The sequence below is a fragment of the Netta rufina genome (genome assembly GCF_964035555.1).
Source record: "Netta rufina genome assembly, chromosome: 2".
NCBI lineage: Eukaryota > Metazoa > Chordata > Aves > Anseriformes > Anatidae > Netta > Netta rufina.
Genome location: NC_140124.1, coordinates 20,315,580 through 20,331,509, shown reverse-complemented (window position 1 = coordinate 20,331,509; position 15,930 = coordinate 20,315,580). Strand labels below are relative to the sequence as shown.

The 15,930-nt window shown below is 35.2% G+C and overlaps 1 protein-coding gene across 1 annotated transcript in view; it reads left to right on the top strand.

Annotated features, from left to right (window-relative positions):
- The window catches only part of PLXDC2 (plexin domain containing 2), a gene marked incomplete at its 5' end in the record, with an annotated part of 263,041 nt that overhangs the window by 138,467 nt on the left and 108,644 nt on the right, over positions 1-15,930 (top strand). The window contains 2 exons of the mRNA XM_084283262.1: positions 7,583-7,729; positions 11,211-11,280. Of these exons, the coding sequence (XP_084139388.1) occupies positions 7,583-7,729; positions 11,211-11,280 (217 nt within the window). The remainder of the gene's footprint in view (positions 1-7,582; positions 7,730-11,210; positions 11,281-15,930) is intronic.

The window sequence follows — 15,930 nt, the reverse complement described above, 5'->3', positions numbered from 1 at the left end:
GAGGCAGCTTGCTTTGTTGCCCTACATAAAGTTCTGATCAACTAGAATCTACATCCAGTACTATTAACTTAATTGTCCAGAACCGTAACACTGTTCATCTTGATTTAGGTCCTACCTCCTCCTGTGACGTTTCAGGGCTACTGGGCCTTGGCAGTTCTGTTTTCTTGTCATCTCTTGCAGTTGAGAAGGAACAAGGGATGGGAGACAAGGGTGAGACTTACCCATCTTACTTCTGAACATGCACCAGAGGAAGAAATAGGCTAGGGAGAGTTTAAAGTTGCTGTAATGTCTGGATCTACATAAAATAAAAAGATATGTAAGAGTATATGCATTTAAAAATATGTTGTTGGTTAATATTACACACACACACACACAAAAAAAAAAAAAAAAAAAAAAAGAGAGAACCTTTAAAAGACTAAAATACTATATCTTTAAAAACTTACTTGAAAAAAAAAATATTATGGCACTATCTGGAGTCATGAGCAGGGGCTCATGGAATGGGGTTGGTGACAGGCATGGGACTGTAACCACTGAAGTGCTGTAGTCTAGGCCTGCCACTGAGTGTTTTTTTTAAATATTTATGATCATTTTTAGAATGTTAACATTTATGATCACTTTTATAATTCTAGTTTTATGATCACATTAGTTGTTTATGTATATCTAAAAATGAGAAAATAAACTATATCATGTTTCATAATTACCAAAAACAAATTGTTGGTAGGTGTTTTTACACTCATTTTATTAAAATGGTTTCTATTATTTTCTTTTCAGTGGAGGGGATGGTACATAGCAGTTACTAAAGTTTTATTTTGAGAATTTCTCAATGATCTGCTACAGCAAATTGGAAACAAAACTGCTCAATAAGCATTTGCCTACTGTAATCGTTTTTTTGCATTACTTTTTATTTTTTTATTTTTTATTTTTCATCTCTTAAGTAAGGTGTTGTAGAGACTTTTGCTCTTTTGAAGCTTGTCTCTTATGACAAGCCTGTCCAAGGGGCTTTATAAGACTGTTGTAATGACCCCTAAATAGGCTGACAGCTTTATAGCTGTCCCCAAGAGGGAAGCTTCCTTTCAAAAGCAGCTGAATATCAAGAAAAAAAGCAACAGCTCCAAGCTGACTTTTCACAAAGCTGGAAAGACTAAACGGCTTTTTGGATTAATAACAGGTTTATGGCATCCTTCTTTGCCAGTCTGTCTGTCTGTCAGTGTATGACTTTCCGTTAGAGGTGCTGTCAGGCACTCAGACAGAAAAGCTTAGTTTAAAAATCTTGGAGCTTAAGCTCCAAGTTGATGTGGAGACATATAAAGCCCTCTGTATACACATGGGCAAGAGCCTTGAGCTCAGTGCTTGTGTTTGAGCCCACCTGATGACACTGAGGGTTTAAAGATAACAGCCTCTGTGAGGTTCTAGGGAAAGTGGTCTCCACACTGGCCCTCAATCTCCTGTGAAAAACAGGAGACTTAAGATTCCAGCACACACATGGACAGGCTTTCATCAGTCTGCACAGCACTCATTGGTCTATTCTCAGTGAGGACAGTGTGAGATGAAGTTCTTAATGCCAGTGCATGCAGACAAAGGATTTTCCCCTTTGTTTGATTGGGCTCCCCTCATTCATTAGACATGATATTAGCTGTTCTAAATAGATTTTGCTAAGGCTTGTGTAATCAACAGCAAAGTTTGCAGGCTGTCTTCATGTTCCCAGTGGCCGTGTATGTGGAAGACATATGTTATGCCCATATGTATTTCCTAAGTACTTCCCACATCAGATGTTGTCGTGTGTTTTTGTTTTTGTTTTGTTTTGTTTCTGTTTGTTTGTTTTAAGAAAAAAAAAAAAAAAAAAGATTGTAGCTTTGTCATTGTGAAAGCAGTGAAGCAGTTTGTAAATTTTACATTTCCTCAGTAGAGATTCATACAGAACAAATGCTTTTGTTAAGGAACTCAACAGCACAGCTTATCCTTGATACGAAGCACTTATGAAATGAAATCGGTACTTCTGAGCTTCAGAGAACCACTCATAACAATCAAGCTTTACAAGTAGCAGCCACTATATATATCCTCTGCAAGACTTTCATGCAGTAGCTTTCGTGGTGCCTATCTACTGAAATTAGAGCTTTTGCTTTTTGAGAGGCCATTTCAAATTAGTCATTCCTCTGGGGTTTTCAGGTATCTGATCCTATAAACCGGTAAAATTTCACCACTGCTATGCTATGATTATAATTACAGTGCTTTGTGTTAAAATGCAGTTAGATGGAAGCAGCACGTTAAGTGTCTCTTTTCCCCATTTTCTCTCATCTTAATCTTTCCATTAGGACCCCATTTCAGCATCGATGGTCTTTTCTCAAACTGCCTCATCTCCATGGGGCCACATTCTTGATATTCTGCTTGTACCCTTGCCATCCCATTCAGTGCCTGCCTAAAGAAAAGGTGAAGAAATTAGACAATTCAATTGCAACACCATACACATATGCTTCCACTACCTCAGTAACACAAAGCATGACCATGGATCTCTTTTCATGCTTCCAGAGTCACACATCCGTTGTCACTTCTGTGCTCCCCTTTTGTACTGTTTTTAGGTGGTGGCTACTAATAATGTCCAGAATTGTAATATCAATTTTCTAACAAAAATCCAAAACTATTCAGAAGTTAATTATATGAATGGGTAGGCTGTTATACAGGGAGAGAATAACAAGCATTAAATGCGGTTGGATACAAGTTGTTTTGAGGAAGCTGTTTTTGTTGTCTGCATGCTAGACTGTCTCGTTGCTGGTTTGTTTTAATAGAAAGGGTGTTCCTTTTTTCTTCTGTGAAATGAATTGCAGAACTGCTTTTCTTCATTAGGGAAATACTTTTAATTGCTAGCTCATTTCCTTCCTCTAAATTCCCCAAGCCATATTTTATTATCTTTGTTCTCTCCCTGAAAAATAGTCTATTTTTAATATGTAATTGCCTCTTTTCTCTTTCCCAGGTTTTCATTTTAGTCTACAAATGCAGCTTTCAGAAAACATAATCATTTGATTAATTTCGTAAGCTATTTATCTATAAATGCTATATTATATATGCTATATAAATATATATAAATATATATTATATTCAGAGTTAAAGATGACTTTCTGAACATAGTATTTGGTGATTAATTTCCTCAGCACTAATTTTTGGAACAAATACCAGAAACACTTGTATTTCGTTAAAAATTATGCCTAGTCTGTGATTTTTAGCAATATTTAGGTAATAATGAATCTTGTTAAAAATTAAACACCAGTTCTTTGTTTTACAGCGTTAAAATTAAGAGTCTATAAATATAACCCCATATCCTTGATGGCTTCAGAATTTCTTCATTGTGTGTTGACTGAATGGAAATCTAACAATACAATTTCAATAAACTCGACAAATACTGAACATCAAGAATTTAAAGAAAGCTTGATCTTCAGTTGCACTGAGCTTTCATGAATAGTGTATGCATGCAGCATGCATGAGAAAAATCAGCAGTAGTGGGGAAAATATGGAAATATACTCAAGGTGTCGTCAGACAACATCTCTTTAGAAAACTGTAAGAAATTAATTTTCTTTACAGTAAGATAGCCTCAAATAAAAATAAATAAATATATAAATAGCTTTCCCTAAAGGGAAGAGTTTTGAAAAAGCTTCTAATAAATATTTGCTTTAAACTCTTAAAGGCTGACAACAATAATCCCCACAGCTGGTACAAAGTCTTTGGAAAAATCCATTGTTTTAAAAGCTGTATTTGTCAATAGAATACAGGTGATTCTTATTTTTATATATATGCAGTACTTGGGCTGGACTGTGCTTCTAGAGAAGCAATGCAAAATAATTCTCATTTCCCAAAAATACCCAGAAAACAACAACAAAAAGGAAAAATGAAAAAAATGTTCAACAGTCAGCTCCTTAGATGTTTTTTTCTGCTGCTTCTTAAAGTCATTATGAGCATGTTCTCTGCTTTCTCTGCCTTTTCTTTCCTTTGGTAACATGCTTCTACTTCATTACAAGATGATGTTATTTTGTTTCTTAAAATTTAAATTTTAATTCTGTTCTATATAATTCTACCTATCTGTAGAACTCTCCATCTGTATGTCATATAGCCATAAAAATATTTTCTTAATAATTTACTCCTTTACATGCAAATCCAGCATGATTTCTAAAACATTTTTCTTTCTTATGCATATAATATCTGCAGTTGATGAAATATATTATGAAGCAGGTACAATCAAGCAAACCCCTTAAACAAGTCTGATGGAATGAAAACTCAAAGGTGTCTATTAATAAAGCATTACTCTATAACAGGGAATTATGGAAGAATCCAATTATTTCATTTCTATAGTAATGCATGTTCAAAACTATGAAGGCAATGACTTGGAATACAGTCATGGTTCCTCACTGTATTAAGACCTCCTGAGCTGCTCAGGCCAATGTTATTATTTAGATGCATGTTCCTTTTCCTAGTTATGTAGTAAATTTGCAGATAGTAGGAAAAATAGGATGCAATACAGATGTATTTAATGTTTCATTCATAAAATACATCTGCATAAAGGTATGAATTTTTTCCAAAGAGCAAGAAAAAATGTTTTCTTTTTATCATCCAAGTAGAAGTGAATTTGCTTCTTTCCAGAATTATTCAAGGTTATTTTATTTGAATTAAAACAGTAAATTAAACATTTTCTTTAATACCAAATTTAATAGCTATTGCTATACGAGTAATTCCTCATACACAGAGAAAGATGATTGAGCCGAAGGCTATAATTTAAGTATTTGACTTGCAAGATGAAGAGTCTGCTTTAAGCATGGATCAAGATACCATTTAAAGCAGTCTTACAGAGCAATCAGGGTTAGATCTATCTGGTTGTGGAGGGAGTGGCTTAGCACTAGTAATTAACTGGAGTAACTTGCTTTTATTAGTTATGAAAAAATGGAGATTAAAAAAATAAAATATAAATCTGTTCACAGTTTAAACATTGCATGTTTACCTGAAACAAGCTGTTTGGGTAATTATTTCTTTGTCTCTTGGGACTCTTTCCTTGAGACTTTGAAATGCTTCAAATGTAACTTTTAATTTCTATGGAAACGCTGTCAGAATGATAAGTTAGACTGGGAAAATATGTTGTCAAACCCTTTTTATTTACTGTACCTCCTTTGTATACATGACAGTAGTAACGGCTTCTGTTGACCATTAAAGAAGAAAATAATTTGGTAAGGTGGCTGGCTTTTCTGTCATCTTCCTGACAGTATAGCTTTAATTATTTTTATTTGTATGACTAACCTAGAGCTGCTGAGGTTGTTAGAAGCTGCTTCAAAAGTATCACTGAGATTTACTGGGTGAGTACATCTTGGCATATAAATTACAACAAAAGAAAACCTCAAGCAGAAAACAACCTGACCCTTTCTGTGGCAGTTTAAGTAAAATGCATCAGTAATGTTGTTAATGTAGAATGATTTCCAGGTGAAATGGGATTTATGGTCAATATGTTTAACCTAGAATATGAGCCAGTTCATGTGAAACATACGGAATTGCCAAATATGTCTTCAACTCAGGACCATGACAGTAGGAATGGGTTGTGTACGTCCTTGGGCACACCTTGGGCATGGTTGTGGTGAGGGGGTGTCAGGTCTGCATAGCAGCATAGCCTAGTGTGAAGGGAGTCCTATGCTACTTGCTGGGTATAGGAGGTATATCAGAGGGATTTTTCCATCATGGGGAGAATTCTAAATTCTATGTCTACCTCTTCCATTTTCCATGCCACTGTTTATTTTCTAATTTTATTATAATTCTAAAATATTTTCATTGAGATTTCTGCTATTTTGCTTTTTTTTACCAGCGTGTAATTCTCAGTATGGTATTTCTTGTAGCTATTTAGCAGAAAGCTGGCAGTGTTCTTGATTTAAATATGTCACAGTTCAAAACTTTGGGCAAGTAAAGGAAGACTTTAAAGATGAAACCTGAGGTTTCATCTCTAACCTCAGAAATAAAGTGCCTTTATTTCCTTTCACAGTCTTAGATACTATCTGGAAAGGTAAATTCCCAGCTACTGGGAATCAGTATGGTCTATATGATTCTCTCTACCTTTTTGATTCCTAAGATATTGGAAATCAATAGATCAGAAAATACATGGATTTTTCTTCCTAACCTATAATATTTATTTTTCTTCGGTAGTAATAGTTGGCAATAAACAATGTTGAAATAATTTTCTGCATTCATATTAATCATGGAAGGAGAATTATTGTCCTGTATGTCTGTTCAGGTACAAAAAATAGATCTCAGGAAAATCTCATTCTACTTTGGCCACTATTATTATTTCTTTCTATGCTGGTAAACCAACTTTTTCCCTGTCTGGGAAGCTTCTTTTTTGTTTGTTTGTTTGTTTGTTTTTAATAAAAGAGACTTTTACATTGGCTTTCATTGCAAACTACTTTTCTCCACAGAAGTGTAGCCTATAAGGATAAAGAAAAACTGCTATTCCTACATCCATTCTCATATAGCTTTCTTCACCTTGTCATTAGTGGTATTTTTTAAAAATTAGAAGTTTAGCCTTTCATATAGAGAGCATTTCTTAAGTAGTTTGCCCAATCTCAGCACAAACAAATTCTGACATTGATAGAAATTTTTGGAAACTCCTATACCTGAAGTTGTAAACATGCAATCAGTTTTGAATAATCAGATTTCAAAAATTAATTTCTTTACGTGCTAAATAGTGGCTAGTGATTTATATGATTTTGAGTGTAAACAGATTGCAGTGGAATATCAGAGTATTTTGAGTGTTGGTATCTCAGCTTTGTCATCCAAAATAAACAGACATTACCAAGACTCTCACTGTTATCTGAACCATGAACACAATTACCGAACTAGATATCTACAAGCTGCATAATTTAATGGACCGCTAGCACAGTCTCACACAACACATGTAGGATTCATGTATTTTCACCTCTGAATTTGCTGTGATGTGGGCATGTAAAGAATGCAAGAACTAGGAAGATTTTTTTCCATGAATATGTGTGTCCTGATCTCTTTCTGAATATCAAATGTACCATAAAATGGTGTTTTGGAGATTTAAAATAAAGTACACTTGTAAGACTATATCTATTGGGAATCTTATGGATGTTTTCTTATAGGATATTCTAATAAATTATGTTTGGAAATGTTAAAAAATACAATTATTTTTAAAGTCTTGGCTCTGAGTACTGCTCCTCACTTTGCTATGGCATGGTAGTTGTTACATGAACTTACTGTTCATCTTGCCTTGAAAGCCATCACACATTTTGCCATAGATTTCACTGATGTGGTTAGAGGCACTGTATGGTTAGGATTTGAGGATAGAGAAGAATTATGATTATAATATAAGATGATTCGCCTTGCTGAATGCTTGTAGTTGGAGGCAGAGCTGTCTTCTGCAACACATTTGCAATTTGTATTTTTGTTGACTGTTGACTTGCAATTTTGCCTTTTCTGCTGCTCCCAGGAGCAACAGAACTCAGTATTTCACAGTATTTCACTCAGTGTGAGTTTTATATAAAACTAAGATTCACTTTCCATTCTAATCTGTATTTTGCTATGTTTTTCCCCCCATGTTAGGAGGATACAGATCATAATTATTATACTTCAAGGACATATGGCCCATATGATTCTACTAGCCGGGATTTGTGGGTCAATATAGACCAAATGGAGAAAGACAAAGTAAAGATTCATGGGATCCTCTCCAATACCCATCGGCAAGCAGCAGTAAGTTGTTAAGCTTTTTCTTCTTTGACTGACATGGATTTCTTTCTTTTTTTTTTCCTTTCTTTTTTTTTTTTTTTTTTTTTTTTAGTTAGGTACTGTTGGTTCAACAGTACTTACTAAATATTTTGACTACTGTTCACAGAGCTGCATCTCTGAGTTTTAGTTAAGCTATGAAATTCAAATGATTCCACATTGCCTTTTTTGTACCAGAAATAACAGTCCTTCAGAGATGTCTTTACAGATATATTTAAAGTATATTTCTGTTTTTAATGTTAGATCTCAAACTGTCAAACAGTAAACTACTTGCATTGTTGAAATGAGAAGAAATTTTGCCAATGACATCCATAACATTTGAATGGGATTGAGAATTAAGCTGCTGAAGTTTTAAGCCTACCATGAAGTGTATCTGTGTTTCCACTTATGTATGATGTGTCATAGTATCTTTTTCTTTTGGGAGAATGATAAAAATCATTATTGTGTCATATAGCAACAGAAGTGATAGATGTGATTGCAGTTTCAGGCTAACAACAAATAAGTATTATTAAGAGTGTAAATAACCGTCTTGTTTAACTTATTGTTGCCTGGTAAAACTGGTATGAAAATATGCTTTAAAGCTGAGAGAAAATCTAAGTTAAATTGTTAAATTCCTCTTTTCTCTCAGTTTATCTGTTACTTCCCTGGCACCAGCCATGTGACTGGCTCAGAGGAATATCAGTGGCAGCAAGAAGAGATACCCCAGTATTTAGCTCAAAATACATAAAACGAAGTGGGGTAATAAATCTGCTATATTTGACTAACAGAGAGTCCAAACCATAAAATACCTTCCTTATAGCCAAAAAAACTGTAAGGAGCCAATGCAAATACAGATGGCTCAGGCAGTTGTGTATCTTTTCGGTAGATTTGATAAAGCAAAGTATTGGCTATTTTCTTAACACAGTTTGTTTCTAATGAGAAAAAATTCCAAGAGTACCTAAAAGTAAGAATTTATAATGTCTGCCTTGCCTTCTTCACCTGGGATTCTGGTGCTCTGTGTTGTGAGAGAGAATGGAAACATGCAAAAACTAATAGAGCAGTTAATGGAACAATTAAAAAGTATAGATCTATAGGATTTATATCAGTAATAGTGTTTTGTTGTTGTTGTTTGTTTGTTTGTTTGTTTTTCAGAACATTACCGCTGTCCTCTTAACTCTATAGTAAAATTTCAGGTGTGACTTGGATGCTCAGTTTAGATGAGACATATATTTGATTATTTGAACACTGACTGAGGTACAGGAGTAACTCATGCTTGTCATGCTCACTTCTCTTTCCTGTCAGTCCATTCTGTAATTTATACATGGAAAAAAATATTTTTCCATAAGTAGGTCAAAAATTCCAAGATTATTTCTGAAAAACAAGACATGCTTTATGCAAAATTAAAAAGACTTTTATTTCTTGTGGTTATTAAAAAAAAATAGAAATCCTTAAATCCTGTTGGTTCTTTATTACTGCATTAAGCTATATAATTGTCAGTATTAAACACCTATTGCATTGTCAGAATGTAGGCCATCACTTTTTGATAGAAGTCAAAGAGATCAATACCTGTCTTGAGAGGGCATAAGATTAAGGCTTTATCTATTGGAACCACTATCATTATTCTAATATATATATTACAACAATTCAGAGGACTGTGAAAGGCAACTGTGCCACTTAAAAGCAGTTTAATGGTTATTCAGAAAGCTAATGTTAATAGGAAAAATGCATAACAGAAAGAGGGAAGGTCTGGTCAGATTTATTTTTTTGTAACAGTGTTCTTGGAAATTATGTGAGGTAGAATGAGAATATAAGTGGAATACATACATAAACATAGCATACACCTTCTCAATAGTGAAAACATGAAAAAAATAAATTCTTTTAACTTAATTCATGAGCTGTCTTTTGCTATGCCAATGTGATTAAAAATGTTTGGTTGTGGATACATATTTACATACATACAGAAGAGGTCATTAGAACCTACTCAGTCCAATTAACACAATGCAAATGGATTTTGCATTCTAATTAAAAGTTAAATAAATAAATAAATCCTGTCAAAATTCTGTCTTCCACTTAAGTGGAAAGAAAATCTAATTTAAAGTTCCTGTAAATCTTTAGCTGTTAATTTCATGCCAAATAATTCTGTAAACATCTCTAGTGGATGTAAATATAATCCTTCCTCAGAGAAGAAGTAATAATGTATAACCCAGATATAATCCATAAATAATAATAAATAAATAAATAAATAAAATTAAAATAATGTTGTTTCTTTGTGTGTTGTTTGTTTGTTTGTTTGTAATAAAGTATCAACTATTGCCCTTTCTTAAGTGGAGACATCAAAGTTTAGGGCCAAAGAATACAACAACAACAACAACAAACCATCTTCAAACCAATTTTTACTAACTCTTCTTAAATGCCAAATACCAATGAGCTGCATACTCAGTACCTATTTAGGCTTCAGGCCATTATGCAAATTACATGTTTTTATGGGATATAACTTTAAAGCAATGAAAATAATTTTCTGGAATTTCAGCATACCTTTCTGTCATGGCTACTGATTTGTTCAGAGTTGAGACAGATAGCACACCAGGTGATACCAGTGGGTGGCCAGATTAGTCAATGAGCTGAAGGAAAGCAGTGGAATAGATGGGAAAGGAGCGAGCCATAGGCAGAAAGGGAAAATGAATTTGCATTTGAATGGTACTTTATGGAGACCTTAGCAGAGGAGACGTCTGTTCTCTAAATCTCCAAATTACTGTTCTTTGCTATGAATTCAGCTGATAGTAACCAGTAGGTTGACAGAGGAAAAATATTTTTTTCCTTTTTGTATTTTGCTATAAGTAGTTTAGGTAAAGTTTGCTAGTACTTCTGTTGCTTATTTTTTTATAAATAACTTCAGGTCCTGTTTAGGAGGAGGTGGGTCTGGAAAGAGGTCTGGGAAGTGGTGTAACTTGGATTTGATGAAAAAATTGCCTTTTTTTATCATATAAGCACCCAAGTAACATCAAGAGGTCAGGGAGAGCACCTGAATCTGAAGAGACGTGGCTGAGGAGCAAACCACCCACCACCAAAGCAGGGATTCTGTAAAACTGATATATAGGTGGCTCTTCTTGACAAAGAGGCTTAAACAACTGTTTTTTGTTGTTGCTTTTTATATGTTGGTTTAGAAAAAAATCAACAAATCTTTCTTAATTTCATTCTTATAAGAGAGTTATAAGTTCTGATTGAGAGATGTGTTTTTTTGTCTAAAATCTTCAGTTATGAAACAGAACATAAAAGCCTGAAAGCAGTGATACACAGAATTGTTCCCAGTTAACTGTTGACAATTCCAAATTTAGAATAACAAGGCTCCAGTGAAAAATAAAAAGCAATGATCGAAACAGATATTTGAAGTGGAGAACTCTCCCTTTTTTTTTTTTCTCTTACCTTTCTACACAATATTGATTTTATTTTCTCATGTTGTTCCTTTCAGAGAGTAAATCTGTCCTTCGATTTTCCATTTTATGGCCATTTTCTACGTGAAATTACAGTGGCAACTGGGGGTAAGTGGCTTTCTAACTGTTTACTTTGAGTAATTTGAGAAGAGTTTCTTGCAGGTATTTTAATTATTTTTTTCTTCCATACATGTCAGGAGAGAAACTGCAGTATTTCTTTAGGAAATTTTGCTTTCCACATAAAAGAAAATTGCAAAATATAAATATAATGAAAATTCAAGCTGCATGAGTTTAACTGATATAAAACGTTCTCAAGTGGAAGACTTTATAGTGTTAATTGTTTTGTTTATGCATTTCCCCCAGTAATCACATTTGTGTGTGTGTGTGTGTGTGTGTGTGTTTGTGATTCACAGAATCACAGAATCATCTAGGCAGGAAGAGACCTCCAAGATCACCTAGTCCAACTTCTGACCTAACACTAACCAGTCCTCCACTAAACCATATCAATAAGCTCTACATCTAAACGTCTTTTAAGGACCTCCAGGGATGGTGACTCAACCACTTCCCTGGGCAGCCCATTCCAGTACCTAACTTCTCTACCTTTTTGGTAAAGAAATTTTTTCCTAATATTTTGCATTCACAGACAGTGCTGGAGCCAAAACAAGAGAGAGAAATGTCAGCAGGTTTGGGCTGCATGAGGACAAGGGATTTAGTATCCGATGATGATAAGTGCTGGTAGAAGTACGTAACTTGGGTCAGAAAAGGAAACAAGAGAGGCAGAGGGGAGCATTGTGGAGAGCACAACTGCAGCATTCTCTCATCTTTGAGATGTCCAGCAAGTTCAGAGACTCTGTCTTGTGGAGGTCTGCTGAGAGGTGCAATGGGACAAGAAACATAAATAGGGGCCACTGTCACCAGTACCAGTCCTGCCCTATCCCTGGTCAAGGTTTCTTCTTCTTATGCTGTGGGTGGCCAGTTGGCCAAGACCTGAGGATGTTGCGCTGGAGCTCTGAACAGGGAGAGTACAAATAAAAGGTTGGGGCAGAGCAGCAACCAGAGCCTCAACAAGAGTAGGAGCAGGAGTTCAGGTTGATGTCTGAAGTTCTGTGTTAGTATCTCCACTTTGCTACCAAAGTAGAAGAATAGAAGAGATGGACAGAGGTGAAAAAAAAGTCTGATATGAAATGGTTGGATTGCAGTCAAAATGACTAATAAAATAAATAATTGCAGAATTATGGGCTGACTTCAGTATTGGGATTTTTTCTTGGTCAGGGATGGCATTTTGATGCTGAGAGTGACCAGATGAGCTGTGAATGATCGTAATATTGGGGCTCGTCTGATTTTCAGTTGTTTTGGTGGTTGACCACTGACACCTAGCTCTGTATCCTATTACTAGAGGAGCTGAATTTCATGTGGAGTGAAAGCATGGGGTAGGATGGATCCTGTACAGCTAAAGCAGCGACAATGGTGACAATGTTCAGTCTGTAAATGCCCCCTAATTACTACTGCTGAACTTGTTTCCTTGAAACAAGTTAAGTTCACTCTTTCTTCAAGCAATTCTTTTTATTTGGCCACTCTTTTGGGTCATCACTTTTAATGAGGGCCTGTCACTGAAATGCTACTTTGATCAGGCTCCTCAACATGCCCCTAAACACATTACTAGGAGTAAAGTTTGGCTCTCAAGGAGAGCTGTGCAATAGCAATTTGCAGGGGAAAGAAAATTATTTTAGAGTAGAACATTTATGGACTATTTATTCATTTATTTAAAAACAAATAAAACAACTACAACAAAGAAAACTTGCAGATATTTAGGGTTAACTGCAGCTTTACAGAATTCTTTTCTCTTTTTATAATCGATGGAACTCTGCATGATAATTCTTCTTTTTGTTTTGCTCTGCTTCTACTAAATACAATTGTACTGTAGCGAATAGATTGTGGACTATTGTCAAGCTAAATAGCACTTTAACATCATTCTTTTCAAAATAGGCCACTGACGTTAATACAGAGACACTTCTGTCCTTCATTTTACACTTCCGTAATTTTCATGCTCAAAATTAAGCATGAAGAGGTGAGATCTAGTCAATAATCACTTTTAAAATATTACCTTAATAAAGCTCAGTAACTGTAAGTCATCCTGTCAATTCAGGACAGGATGCAACTTCTGCAACTTTAAGTCTTCTAAGCCCTTTTAGCAGAAAAAGATCTATTTCTATGATAACCCTCTGATAAATGTTCCACATAGGCTCTATTTGCAAAGTTTGTTACCACAAGTTATCTGTGGTGCAGTGTGACTTATATCACAGAGTCACAGAACAGTTGAAGTTGGAAGGGAACCCTGAAGGCCACCTAGTCCAAACACCCTGCTCAAACAGAGGTACCTAGACCAGGTTGCCTAGGACCATGTCCAGATGGTTTTCGACATCCTTCAAGGACAGAGCTGCCAAACCTCTCAGGGCAACCTGTACCAGTGTTCCATCACCCTCACAGGAAGTAAGTTCTTCCTGATGTTTAGACGGAACTTTTTGTGTTCCATTTTGTGCCTGTTGCCTCTTGTCCTGGCACTGGGCACCACTGAAAAGAGCCTGGCTCCATCTTTGTACCCTCCCTTCAGGCATTAACAGACATTTACAAGATGTCCCCTGAGCCTTCTCTTCTCGTCTCAGCTCTCTCAGCTTCTCATAGAACAGGTGCTCCTGTCCCTTTACCATCTTGGCAGGCCTACATTAGACTCTTTCTAGTATGTCCACTTCTCCTTTGTACTGGGGGGCCCAGAACTGGACACAGTACTCCAGCAATACTTAGTAGAGTAGAAGGATCACCTCTCTTGACCTGCTGGAGAACTGTCCCTAAAGCAGCTAAGAATACTGTTAGCCTAGCATTAGCAGCAAGGGCACATTGCTGACTCACGTTCAACTTGGTGTCCACCAGGACTCATAAGTCCTTTTCTGCAGAGCTGCTTTGCAGCTAGGTGGCCCACAGCATGTACTGGTACCTGGGGTTTTTCCTCCTGAGGTGCAGGACTTTGTATTTATCCTTGCTGAACTTTATAAGATTCTTGTTGGCCTACCTCTCCCGCCTGTGGTAGCCTAACAATAAACAGTAAGGACAGGTCCTTTTAATACTGTATGGTCTACTGTTTCTCAGTAGTCAAAGTCTTATAATGGCATTTTTATTATTAGAGATCTGGAAGACCTCAAGAGGTTATTCTTGGATGAAAAGAATGACAAAGTTAATGTGTACAGGTGTCCCAAATGACAAATGTACACTCTCTGGGGAATAGGATATGATTAATTATGCTAATGACAACACTGCAAGCTGTTTTTACCTCCCAGTCATGAATTGACAACCTTGTCAAAAGGAAAGTTGAGAACAATGATACATTAAATCCCTGTCATGATAAAAATGCCTACTATAATGTTTTCCTCTTTTCTTTATGTAGGTTGTGCTGCAGCATAGTACGGTTTCCAAGTTACTTAAGATTCCTTTTAAATTTCTGAGGTGTATACTCAACTTATTTTTCTCTTTATTTTTTATTTAGAACAGGGAATAAAAATAAGTAGTTTGAGGGCTTTACTCAGTGATGTCCTCAGCTTATGTTTAACAAAGCTATTTAATTTATATTAAATGCAAAATAATATGTTTTTATGTCAATTTATGTCATATTAATGTCAATTTATGTCATATTAATATGTCAATTGATAATGTTAATATAAATTATATTTAAATAAATATTCAAATAAATATTTAAATTAAAGTAATTTATATAATTACTAATTAATAACATAGTTAGCAATTTGTGGTTCTTTGGCATAGAAGTATGTCTCCTCAAATTCCTATAAACCACATTTTTAAATAATGTCATGTTCTGTTGTGATTTTTGTCTATAACTGTAAGATTTTGATATTGGAAATTGCAGCAAATACATAGAAAAGGTGTTTAGAATATAACCCATGTATTTGTACAGGCAAAAAAATAAATCAAAACTCTTCCTCAAACAGATGTGTAAAACTGGTGGTTAGTTTGGGGCTAATTAATACTAGGAGCACCTGTGAGTACATGGTGACAATAACTTTCCCTTATTTGACAGTGCATTTACTTTCCCTTAGACCTGTTTTGTGGCAAAGCAGCATATAGAAGCTCCAAAACATGTTAAGGCATTCTGCCAGGTCAAAATAACCGTTGATTTAGGCAATCTTTCAGGAACACTCATTAAAACAAAAACCATGTGTGCATCCTCTAAGAATCATAGAATTTTCTGACAAGTTGTTATAAACTTGGATTCTCTAGTGGGTTTTGTTGTTAATGTCGTTTTGTTTTGTGTGTTTTGTTTTGTTATGATTTTCAAGGCTGTTTCTGTTAAAACTTCTCTGCCTCTTCAGAACTTTTATAGACTGATCAAGACAATTATGTCATGACTAGAACATGCTGACACTGAAGCTGTTTGCCTTGAACTGTCTGTGACATTTCATTCCCAAACAAAATGAGTTTTGCAAAACAGAAGTCAGTGCAAGTATTAATATTCTGATTATGAGTGTATATGTGAATGTTTCTCTGGCAAATTCATTTAAGTTAATTATGATATTGCTATCAAAGTGAAATTTTGTGAATTGAAATAAATTGTTACTCATGGAGTATCAGTTTCCAAAATGTGGTAGTAACTACTTTCAGCAAATTAAAAATGGAAATGAGGTCTGTGAGCTAAATCTTGAAGTCTCTGGTTAATTTTTCACTGAGCCTTACCTTGGGCAAATAACTACA